At 49.9% G+C, this 12,277-nt stretch overlaps 2 protein-coding genes across 8 annotated transcripts in view; one reads left to right on the forward strand and one right to left on the reverse strand.

Annotated features, from left to right (window-relative positions):
* Positions 1-9,485, forward strand: part of RADIL (Rap associating with DIL domain) — an 81,925-nt gene extending 72,440 nt beyond the window's left edge. For all 4 annotated transcript variants that reach the window (XM_048495259.1, XM_048495258.1, XM_048495260.1 and 1 more), the window contains 5 exons: positions 728-918; positions 3,263-3,674; positions 6,860-6,999; positions 7,875-8,014; positions 9,291-9,485. In XM_048495259.1, the coding sequence (XP_048351216.1) occupies positions 728-918; positions 3,263-3,674; positions 6,860-6,999; positions 7,875-8,014; positions 9,291-9,399 (992 nt within the window). In that variant the 3' untranslated portion in view covers positions 9,400-9,485. The remainder of the gene's footprint in view (positions 1-727; positions 919-3,262; positions 3,675-6,859; positions 7,000-7,874; positions 8,015-9,290) is intronic.
* Positions 1-12,277, reverse strand: part of AP5Z1 (adaptor related protein complex 5 subunit zeta 1) — a 67,991-nt gene that overhangs the window by 40,397 nt on the left and 15,317 nt on the right. The window contains exon 18 of one of the 4 annotated variants that reach the window (XM_048495263.1): positions 8,885-10,110. The exons of the other annotated variants lie outside the window; for them this stretch is intronic. The gene's annotated coding sequence lies outside the window, so the exon portion shown is untranslated. Of the gene's footprint in view, positions 1-8,884; positions 10,111-12,277 lie in introns of those variants that run through there. 4 annotated transcript variants of the gene reach the window in all.

Here is a 12,277-nt window from a genome sequence, read left to right on the forward strand (position 1 = left end):
AAGAGTAATTTTGTGTCAGATCTCCCAAGCTAATCCACAGAGTGAAAGAGACGGAGACTGAGATACACGGTACTATGCGAGGGAAAACGGTGGCCCTCGGTGCGCCACCCTGTTGTGTGTTATTTTATTCCACAGGTGTGAATGACAGGCATTATTTTATATGGAAGAAATGGGTTCACTGAAGGTTAAATGATTTGGGGGCGGGGGTGGTTTGAAACCCTATTCACTGCTGGTCTCCAAGGGACATACGCTGCCTCCTTAAAACTTGTAGAAATCATTCAGTCCTGAGCCAGTCTATCAGCATGGCTCCACCCCTTCATTTGCATAATTCCACCCTAGGATGGACCCTAGAAACTGTCTTGGACAGGTTGAGACGGAAAGAACTCCATGTGTTTGCTTTTAGGAAAGACAATTGGAAGATCAGCCTAGCTACGCTCTGAAACCACTGGAAGAGTGACACTGAATACCCCTGAAGGCAGTTTCAGATGGTAGGCTTGTTGTTCTCAAGCAGAACAGCTAGATTCGAATCCAGTAGCACCTTAAGAGTCCAACAAGGTTCTTGGTGTGTGAACTTTTAAGAGAAGTGATGGCTCTCGAAAGCCCATACCCCCCAAAATCTTGTTGGTCTCTAAGGTGCTACTGGACTCGAATCTAGCTATTAGATTCCCAAAGAGACAGCGATGGAGATGGGCCAGTGGATGAAACTAGAGTTGTGTGTGTCTTGCAGACGATATCCTGGAGTCATTTGACAACCACCCCCCGATCATGTTGCCCAGTGGGGGGTTCAAGGTGGACCTGGAGGTAGAACACGTGGACGACAACATTTACCGCCACCTCCTCTACATCCGTCACTTCCTGTGGAGCCTGAGCAGCAAAAGCCCCCACCCCAGCGACTCGTTGGAAGCGGAACCCCCAAAGGTATTGCTCCCCCACCGGGTCAGAGCCAGAGAAATTGTCCAGGCTCTCTTGAACAAGTACCTCCACAGCCTTTCCTCCTTGGATCTAAGTTCTACGGAGCAGAGTGGCGCAGGAGGGTTTTGCGGACTATTTTGCCAAGAGAGCCCCAGAGTGAGAAGAATATTCAGGGAGGCAAATACACAGGGCAAAACCAGAAGTGCAAACTTTCCATGCATTGTGGGTCAGCAATGTCCCCACCAACATCCATACTGCATTCCGGGGAGCCCAGGGCCCAGGTACTTTATTTATTTTAGTTGGCATCTCCCATTATTCAAGGTGAGCATGCATGGATGAAGGGAAACCTGAACTAGGAGCCCAAGAAACCCCCCAGCTCGAATCCAGAATCATCCTGTATTTCATAGTGGCCACCCACACATACCTTTGGAGCCTCATAAGCACATCATCTGTTATACATATATTTTTTTTAAAAAATTGCCCCTTTTCTCAGAAGCTCAGGGTAGCTTACATGACCCTCCCCCTCCCTCGCTTTCCCCCCCTGACTCTTTCTTTTGTTGTTTATCTCCCAGCATAGAATCAGAGAGTTGGAAGAGACCACAAGGGCCATCTATTCTAGTCCAACCCCCTGCCATGCAGGAACACAATCAAAGCACTTCCATCTTGTGCTCTGAGGTAGACTTTCTCCAAATGTGGAGGTTCCACTTTGTTACCAAGGCCAGAGGCCATCTAGGTCTGTCCTTTGTGAAAACTGGAAGCCAGCCTCTCTACCCTCAAGCTAACCTTTCCAGTGAAGTTGGCCTCTTTCTCGTCGTAAGCGTTTGGCTCCAGACCCCTTGCATTTCCTACCAGGCCAGGGGCTGCTGCCAACCATTCACTTCAATCCAATCTCATTAGCTGGGACTTCCCTGATGAATGCCTGCTATACTTTTCCCCGCCGTCCCTTTGCTGCTGCCGAGCCAAGAAGGAGCTGTGAGCGATTCATTTGCTCCGCTTCCTTCACAGACATTGACTTTGCTGTGTCCTCTTCATCCTCCAGGAGAGAGAGAGAGACACTTAAAGAGGCAGGCAGTGAACGAGTGCTGGACTCTGATCTGGAGAACTGAGTTTGGTTCCTCACTCCTCTACACGAGCAGCGGACTCTAATCTGGTGAACTGGATTTGTTTCCCGGCTCCTACACATTAAGCCTGCTAGGTGATTTGGGGGTGGTCAGTTCTTCCGAACTATCTCAGCCTCACCCAACTCACAAAGTGTCTGCTGTGAGGAGGGGAAGGGAATGAGTTTGTAAGCCGCTTTGAGACTCTTTATGGTCAGGAAAAGCGGGGTATACATCCAACTCTTCTTCTTCATCTAGGTAGGAAGGTAAGAAGACGGATAGGCAGACAGACATCCTAGGTGCAGAACTGTATATTGTTTTTTAAACCATCATGGGCAGCCTGGCACATCTGTACTTTTCAGCAGGAGGTGTTGTCTGAGAGGTAGAGCTGTTTGCTTACTCCCCCTATTGGGAGCCAGAGGGCCACCCTTTGCAACTGGCAGTAGGAGAAGCAGCTAGGAGGCTGCCTTCCTTTTGCTTTGGGCCCTGCGTTTAAAAGCTCCAGAGGAAAAGACAGAAGGTCACTGTAAGGGATTAGCCCTGTTCTAATCTCATAACCTGACAGGAAGGGGCCAGGAAGGCGAGGGCCCGACAATCTCCTTACGGAGACTGAGATCAGGAGCAGAGGGAAGATGTGGGCGTAGCAGTTCGGCAGGCATTCACAGCCAGCCAGAGGGATGCGACAGGTCAAGCCTTGGAGCGCTGGGTTCAAATCTTTGCTCAGTCATGAAGCTTATTGTGTTCCATTAAGCAGGGGGAATGTATTCCCACACAGCATAGCTCCCCTTTGCAATGAGGATGAAACGTGTTAAGGCCGGGTTCTACAAACCTTTTTGAATTTCTAGGCACCTCTGTAAGTTTGAGGAGGGTGGTGAGCTCTGCCCCTAACTTGCTGTGGCAGGAGGCGCATCTCTCTCCTCACACCTCCTGGGATGCAGGAAATCCCACAGGGGGAATGGAACCACACAAGGGCAAGGAATCAGGGAAGCTGAGGGCTCCTCCCACTCTTGCTGGTTCCAAATTCGCACTCTGGATTATTGGGAAGCTTTTGGTCTAAGAGTCAGATGGACCCTTTCCAGCTGAGGTACAGGGGGTGATGATGCTACCCGCAAGAATCCGTTCCCTGGAAGCAGAAATTGGCCTTTCTGCAAGGAATAAAACTATCCCTGGAAATTGGCCTTTCTGCAAGGAATAAAACTATCCCTGGAAGGAGAAGGGTACCCACTTCCTGCCTTTATGTCTCCCCTTTACAGACAGAAACAATCAGCTGCCAAACTACCCCCCGAGTGGCTTCAGGGACTCCGCCAGCTTCGCTGCCACCAGGAAACTCCCTTGGCCAGGTCAACCACCGGCGACCAATGAGTTGTGCCGAGCCGAAGGTGGAAAGCGGTCTCCCTGCAGTTGTGGGCACAAATGGATCAGCCCGGGATTACAACCGCTGCGAGACGCAGGTCCAGCAGGTGCACCTGCAGGCCCCGCAGGGGAAGACCGGTCCCTACCCTGCTGTGATAACAGCCGACCCGTCTTGCTTGCTGACCCCGCCGAACACGCCCCTCACCGTTGACCGCACAAGCCTCGACTTCACTCCCGAGGGCATCCCTGGGAAACTGGTGGCAGATTCTCGGAGAAACGGGCTCAGCGTCGCCAAAACCACAAGCTCTGAAGGTAAGCCAAACCACTGTGTGTGTGTGTGTGTGTGTGTGTGTGGATGCGCACGTGTGTGTTAGGATTGGCCTTAACTTTTTTGCCCTGCAGCTGGATATTTAGGATGAAGGAGTTTGAAGCAACAGTCCGCCCCTGTGGATCAACCTCCCTCCCTTTTCCGTTCAACTCCACAGCTAATCATCCAGGCGCAGGAAAGAGAGCGGAGAGGAAGAAGAGTAATGGGTTTATACCCCACCTTTCTCTCCTGTAAGGAGACTCAAGGTGGCCTACAAGCTCCTTTCGCTTCCTCTCCCCACAACAGACACCTTGTGAGGCAGGTGGGGCCGAGAGAGTTCAGCGAGAACTGTGACTACCCCAAGGTCACCCAGCAGGAGTGCAGAAACACATCTGGTTCACCAGACAAGCCTCTGCCACTCAGGTGGAAGAGTGGGAAATCGTGTCCCCTTCCTCAATCAGCTCATGACATGTGTGCTGTACACAGGCTTTCTAGAGGAGAGGTGGTCTTAGTGATTCTGGGACCTGGGGGAAAATGGAATATGGGATCTGAGAATCACTCCGGCACTGCAAGGGGCAGGCTCCTCCCCTGCCTGAATCTTGGGCATCATGGGCAATTAGCAGTGACTCTACAGCAACAGGAGCTTCAGGAGAGCAGCTGGGGCAGTTGGCTGCGGAAATCAGCTCCCAGTAGGGGGCCTGAGACAACTGCCCCAGATCCCCTGTGGTTAAGACCGCCCCAATGCTCGAGGATTTATATATGTGTAGGAGCAGGGAAACAAATCCAGTTCACCAGATAAGAGTTCGCTGGTCATGTGGAGGAGTGGGGAATCAAACCCAGTTCTCCAGATTACAGTCCTCCACTCTCAACCACTATACCATGCCGGCTCACAGGGGAACATTCCAGAACAGTTGGTGTGTGCCGCTCTGACACCTTATTCTGCTGCATGTGCAAATCCAACTTGGTCTGTAAAGCCTGAAAGGAAGAGGCCCAGTGAGGCAGGATGAGCGAAGGCCACGGGCAAAGGATTGGCTTGTCCACATTTTGGCCCGGCTCGCAGGACATCTGCAGACAGAATCAATGTTTGCCCATCTTTCAAAGGCGGCCCCTGTGAAGAATTTGACCGAGGCGACCCGGCTTGCCAAAAGCCGTTGTCCCTCTGCCTCCAAGGCTACAGCTAAGAAATGCAACGTGTTGCAATTTCTGTCCTCTCCACATCTCTGAGGTGGAAGCAGCTGGGTGGAAGCCCTTGCCAAATTCATCCGAAGCAGCATGAATCTAGCCTCAACGCAGGGCTGGGCTCTGTGGGTTTTTTTAGAAGCGCCTCCAAACATCCACTAAAAAGATCTGGGGTGGTTTTTTGTGTATTTTTTTTTTGGTTCTCTGTAAGATGCTTGGAGGCTTCCTCACCCAGAACCAGAGCTCCAGCTAACAGACGTGACCTTTCTCCCATCAAGGATGCAAACTCACCAGAAGTGCTGGATTTAGATGAAGAGAGAGACCCTAGGCTATTCCGCTTGTGAGGCTCCTCCCAATCCCCCCAACTAGAGGAAGACGGTAGAGTGTTTTAAACAAAACTGAGTAAAGCCGAGGATGGTGATAAGTGTTTAAAATTCCGCCATTCACGATTCCTTTTCAGAAGGACATGAGACATTATTGTTAAATACTGTGGCAATTGAAAGAAATGCATAAATTAACACCAAACTTTTGTAAACATTTTGTGGAATAAACATGATTTTTTAGGAAAATGAAAGTTTTACAGCATTATCCCAAAATGGAGTGCAAGGAAAATTACTGAAAGGTTGCTTAGAGACTGCGGTGCATTATGACAACATGTCAGAAATCCCTAAGACAGTGTCAAAAATACTATACACCTTGGCTTAAGACCTCTTAGATTTTGAGGCTCTAGGTGTCGACCTGCCAAGCCTAGCGGTAAATCCAGTACTGGTTTGAAAATACAGAGGGTTTGCCATCAAGCCAGATAGGTTCCTCAGTCTGTGTGTCTTATCTATGATGTAAGAGCTCTATAAGAAAGAAAGGCAGCTTATAAATACATTTGAAGACCTCGCTGTATTGGTTGGCTGCAGGATGGTTTTTGTGCATCTAAAATGAACACGATTTTGAAGGCCAGTTTATGCGTGCGTGTGTGTGTGTGCGTGCATGCCCAGAGAAATGTGGGGAAAGGAGCATCGTGTCCATCCCAGAGGGCCCAAGCTGGAACAAGAACAAAGAGGGACAGCCAAGATTAAGGGGTTGGAACGCATTTCTGATGAGGAAAGGCTGAAGTGTTTGGGACTTTTCAGTTCAGAAAAGAGATGATCAAGGCGGGGGGAGGGGGGGGAGAGGTTGGGCAGGAACACAACGGAGGCTTCTATAATTATGCACAGGGTAGAAAGAAAGTACGGAGATAACTTGATCTCCTTCTCCCTAAATTCTAGAATTCGGGAGCATCCACTGAAGTCTAGCTTTTTACTGGAGTGATTAAAATGTGGAATTCACTGCCAGGGGATGCAGTGATGGCCACAGGCATAGAAAACTTTAGAAGGACAAGAGAGATGCATGGAGGAGAGAAGGGACCCTCCACACTCAGAAGCAGACAACCTTTGGAATCCCAGACCCAGGAGGCAACATCAGGAGAGGGCCTCAGCCTCTTTGCCCTGTTGTTGGACCTCCCAAGGAACTGGTTTCCCATTGTGTGAGATGGGAGGCTGGAATAGATGGACCACTGGTTCATCTTATGTTTTTATGAGAGTGCTTGTACCCCTCTGCAATCATGGCCCTCCATGGCAGTCAGATTTGGATGGGCAAAATGGCTTCTTGGAATCACACAGCTCCTGCTTTTTCATGCATGACTGCACATGCATCATCTGGGAGAGGCTGGTTGAGACTTCAGCTAGTACCTGGGAGGCTGGTTGAGACTTCAGCTAGTACCTGTAGAGAAATGCAAGGAGAGCCCTCAGCAAGCCCACTGTGCAGAGAAGAATCCCGAGGTAAGTGTTCCCTGCGTAATCAGCCACTGATCGTTGATGCATCTCCTCAGTTTGTTTTCTTCCCGTCTAGCTATTGCAGTTCCAATGCTGGGCAGCTTCAGGTCAGAACTTATTGGAAGCCTCGTGCTCGTTTCCTAGTTGGTTGTCTGAGGCAGAAATTGAGGCAGCACTTGAGGTGATCTTCTTCCTTCCTCCCTTAGGCACTTCTCCGACCCCCTATGATTTCCCCACTCCAGCCTCCTCCAGCCGCAGCTCAGCAACCGATGACTTCTGCTACGTCTTCGTGGTGGAGCTGGAAAAGGGACCCATTGGACTGGGCATGGGGCTGATTGATGGCCTGGTGAGCAGCGCTGTTCCGAACCACACGGTTCCAGTCACCTTTGCCACATTCAGAACAAACTGGCTCCAAGACCCAGCACATAGGTCTTGTAGGGGTTCCCTAAACAACTCCCATAAGCACCATGTCTCCCACCAGCAACGACTTCTGATGGGCCACTGGAGATGTGATTGGCTGTTCAGACTGTATAAAAAAAACTCTTTGGCAGCAGTGGCGGCCACAGGACAAGGATTTTCACTGTGTGGCTGTTGGTAAGCCATGGCAACTATTTTGTGGCTGAGACCACCGTGTTGCGCAAGAATTCCAAAGGTGCTTGAGGTCTCAAAAAGGCTGAGGATCCCTGATGTAATACATTGACCTCAGCTGTATAAAAGAAGCATGCAAGGAAGCCATGGCACTTCTGCGCAACAGATTATTGTCGCTCCGGGATTATAGATTGGCTTCCTACAGCACGCGTGCCCAGTCCCCTTCACATCTCACTTCACGGAAGCTAGCCCAAATATTGTTAGCTCAAAAAACCTCTGGTGGGTGAGCTCCATCCACTGCCTATTGTCTTTGGTACTTCATTTTATGGCTGCAGAATAGGAAGACCAGTTGCTTATTTTAACTTTGGGGGTTTCCAATTTGAGTTTGGGGGGAAGTTTTGTAGGTTGCTGGTTGAGTTGGGCAGAAAGGCAGACTATAGAGTTTTCAAAATAATAGCATATGTTGCAGTATTTGACACTTTAACTGTTCCTCGCCACCACCCTCGCCAAAGGCAATGTGGTTTAGCTTGAATTGTGGAACCAGAGAACGGAATTTCAGCCACCACCCCTCTGCCGCTTTAGTTTGCCCCTCCTTCCCACTATGCCACTGACTCCCATTTCTGCCTTTCACAGCACACTCCCTTGAACTCTCCTGGTATCTACATCCGAACCGTGATCCAAGACAGTCCAGCAGCTGCTGATGGCAGGCTCTCCATTGGGGACCGCATCCTGGCCGTCAATGGCACCAGCCTCATTGGTTCTGACTACCAAAGGTAAAAAAAGAGAAGAGCTAGACAGGTGGTGACCTGGGAGCTCTCTGGATTTACAAGGCTGATAAGAGACATGTTGAGGGGGGCATAATTCCAGATGGAATTATATTTGGCTTTCCCGCCTCTGTCCAGCATCAATGGATGTCAAAGTAATTGTGAACTGGCTTTTTGCCTATGTCTAGGGGACTGCACAACACATTGCATTAACAGTCACAGAATCATAGAGTTGGAAGAGACCACAAGGGCCATCAAGTCCAACCCCCTGCAATGCAAGAGGGTTGCTTGACACCCGCATGTTCACTGACCAGTAACGAACCACACGTATGTGCAAAATGTCGCACAACAAAGAACCTCAGAGAGAAAAAGCCTTCCCACCCCCACCAAAACGTATTGTTCTTTAGGAAAATCTGTTCACACATTCAACTGCTCCTAAGAACATAAAAGGAGTCCTACTGGATCCCACTAGTGGTCCATCTAGTCCAGCATTCCTCTCTCACACCGTGGCCAACAACACTGTTGTTGGAGGGCAAACAATAGGGCATGGAGGCCGAGGCCTTCCCCAGATGTTGCTGGCTGGCATTGGCATTTAGAGATTGACTGCCTCTGAACATGGAAGTTCCTTCTTGTCACCATGGCTAGTCTAACCCCCTTTTAAAGCTCACCATGCCTGGGGCAATGCATGCTGTAGTGGTTAGGAGCAGGTGGATTCTAATCTGGAGAACTGGGTTTGATTCCCCACTCCTCCACCTGAGTGGCAGAGGCTTATCTGGTGAACCAGATGTGTTTCCAGACTCCCACATTCCTGCTGGGTGACTTTGAGCTAGTCACAGTTCTTTGGAACTCTCTCAGCCCCACTTACCTCACAGGGTGTTTGTTGTGGGGTGAGGAAGGGAAAGGAGCTTGTAAGCCACTTTGTGTCTCCTTAGGGAAGACAAAGGTGGGGTATAAATCCAAACTCTTCTTCTTCTCCTTCTACAACCACTGACTGCATATTGAGGGTGGAGATGTTAGTGTTGAGACTAAAAACCCAGGTCCGCATCCTGGCTTGTGCCATGGACTGATGCTGGGTGACTCTAAGCCAGTCTCACAGGCGCAACCTAACCCACCTCACAGGGTTGTTGTGAGGATAACATGGTGGAGGTAAAGACTAGGTAAGCTGCTCTGGGGAGAAAAACAGGGTATAAATGAAGTCAATAAATAAATAATGTACATCCTCCTGTGACACCTACTGAAGATTTTCCACACACTTTTTCTCTCCCCCACCCCCCACCCCCCGCAGTGCTGTGGACCTCATCCGATCAGGAGGGAAGAAGCTGAGGTTTCTAGTGGCCAAATCTGACTTGGAGGTCGCGAAGAAAATCAGCTTCAATTCTTCTCCTACCCCATGAAGTGCTGTGGTTGAGAAAATGCTCCCGGAGACCCCCCTCCTTCAGATGCGGCAACAACAAGCCAAGCTGGTGGGGCAGGGATGTGACGAGCCCCGGACATCATGGACACCGCATGGGGTATTGCCTGGTCAGAGCAGCGATGGCAGCTGGTGACCTGGGCAGGTTTTCCGTGAGATGCGTCCCAGCACAGATCATAAAGTCACTTTTGGAGCAGCGGGTGATGATTGTCACCTTCCGGCAGCCGTTCGTTCATGAGCACAAGGACCTGGACAACCCCAGCTGCCGTCTTTTTTCCCAGAGGCGCATGTCCTTGCTTGCTGGACATCCAAGGGTCAAGCATCTTAGAATCCCACCCCCCACCCTCCTGGTCATAATGCATATCATCTCCTGCTGGACAATGGGGGGGAGTATCCCAAAGTTTTTAAAGGACAGCACAGACTCCCTGTAGATCTATTTCACACTTGCACTTTGGACTTGCGTACATTATTTTAGCAGTGGGATGTATTAATTTGGATGGGGGGTGGGGTGGGCAGAACCACAGATTCTGCTGTCGAGGTAAGTTGACTTCACATATGTCTCTCCCCAGTTCCTGGCTTGGAGGCTGGCGCAATCGAACGACCCTTCAGCGCCCTTCTATTTCTAGAGCCAGCTGGAATTGTGGGCTATGTGGAAGTCGAAGGAACACCTTTGAAAAAAGGTTCATCCGTTCACCTATGGTAAAACAGGGTAGCTTTAGGAGACACACACACACACACACCCCTTGAAATCACAAATGATCAAATTATCTCTGAGGGTAGGTTGGGGAGATAAGTAGGCCAATGTCAGCATGTTTTGCATGTTTTCACATCTTCCGAGGACAAAGAGTTCTGTGTTTTTAAGCGGCCTGACAGGATGCAGCTTTGGAGGGTGATCTCACGAGAGTGTCCAAAGGCCACAAGGACATCTGCCTTGCAGTCTGATAACTTGTTAAATGTGAGGTGTCTGTGCTGCTTCCCCAGCACAGAGGTGCAGAACTGGGACAAGTTTCACTCGCTGCGTTGTGCCTGCTGATGGAGAGAAAGTTCCTTTGCCTGTCCCAAAGATCAGAAAGTGGAAAAGATCGACCACCATCCTAAGGGCTAATGTCCAGTTTTCTGGGGTTCTGAGCTGCGGAGATGGGGAGGGGGAATGTGGCAAGGCATCCCAGGGTGGGCTCAGAAGCGCCTGCTCCCTGCTATGTCTGACCTCCAAACTAAAACGTCCTCCCCCTTTGGAATGGGCAGCTGGTTTAAATTGCCGACATCCCCGGAGCCAAAAGAATGGCTCAGCTCTTCCAGCCCCGCCACCCGTGCCAAGAGCCACCGTGGCTGAGAAGCTCCTTCGAAAAGCAACAGCTCCACCGTGTGGCCCAGAAGGTGATCTTATACCGACTGTGATGCCTCTCCTAGTCGATTTCCAGCTCACTCATTTGTAGAACCGGCCTAGCCAATAGAAGGCGGCGGGGATGTTCGCTCCACACTTGCCTGACAACAATAACCCAGGCGAAAACCACTCCGCTGCTATCACTTTCCTTCCGGTGGCAGTGACCTCCCCATCCACCCACCCCAAAAAACCCCACACACAAACTGGTACAAACTGAGTTATGGTTGTTCTGCAACCAAATTATTCACTAGCCTGACTTTGTCACCACTGAGAGTGGCTCTTTGCCTCCAGGCCAAGAAAGATGTACACAGCAAGAAGAAAATGAGGCCCCTGAGCCCGAATTTCCTGGCTGTTGATTACTCCGAGCCCCCAGAGGCAAAGAGGGGCATCTGTCTTGGTCTTGCTAGCCTTAACCAGCTGTTGCAAAAACCTACTCAGGGAAGGCGGGGACTGCTGACAAAATCCTTCGGCATTTGAACTGGTTCAACTTGTCCCCCGTTTCTTGCTCAACAGAGGCCGCTAGGCCCTGCTTAGGATCAAACCAAGGACTAGTTCAGGGTCCATCCGGGGCTACCTGGACACACCCAAGCAAGTCCGCAATTGAGGTTTGACTGCCTTTGGCCGACAGCTGAAAGTTTTCTTTAGCTGTTGAACAGCTCCACCCTGCAGGGGTTTTATCTACTCCCTGGCTAAGCCCTCTGTGCCAGCTGATGTAACTATATGTGGGGGAAGAGTCACTTGAAGGTCTCAAAGAGTCTGGATACAACTTACACCAGCATCAACCCAGTATCTCAGGCAGTAGGACCAGACACTAGTTCAAACGATTCCAGAAACGAGATTTTGAGACTACTGGAATTGTGCCAGTTGTTTATAAATTCTCATTTCAGGCCCTCCTATCAGTAGGAGACCTCAAGGCTAAGGGCCATCCCTGGCGTTTATCTAAAACCAGAATGCCAGTAGAGATTCCAAACCCTTTTCTATGTCCCAAGCACCCTTGGCCTAGTTTGGATGAAGGAGGCCTGCTTGCTCTCAGGAGTGAAGAGTGGCAATGACCTTCTAGTTCTTTTTTTATGTTAATACTTGCATCTTTAAACTGTATATAGTTACAATATTGCACATGTGTTATAAATAAATAAGGCCATGAGTATGGAGTTGGTGGGTTCAAACTTCAGCCTTCCTGTGTCAAAGAACACAGTGGACATAGTACAATTAGCGTCTGTTGTAACAACTCATGGCTGATGTGTTTGATTCTGAAGGGTCAGATTCCACCCACATAACAAAATTGAGGGATGGGGGTGGAAAAGGGACACAGATTTTGAATGGTGCCGGAGGTGAAGGTCATTTCCTCCACAGATGCCATTTCTTGATTACTACGAGAGCCACAATTTTTAAGCTGCCTTAAGACTCCTGGCCCCAATGCTGGAATGAACCAGTGGCTCCCCAGGTTGCTCTCTCTGACGAACCTTTTCCATGTTAC

Source organism: Sphaerodactylus townsendi, linkage group LG04 (assembly GCF_021028975.2).
Source record: "Sphaerodactylus townsendi isolate TG3544 linkage group LG04, MPM_Stown_v2.3, whole genome shotgun sequence".
Classification (NCBI taxonomy): domain Eukaryota; kingdom Metazoa; phylum Chordata; class Lepidosauria; order Squamata; family Sphaerodactylidae; genus Sphaerodactylus; species Sphaerodactylus townsendi.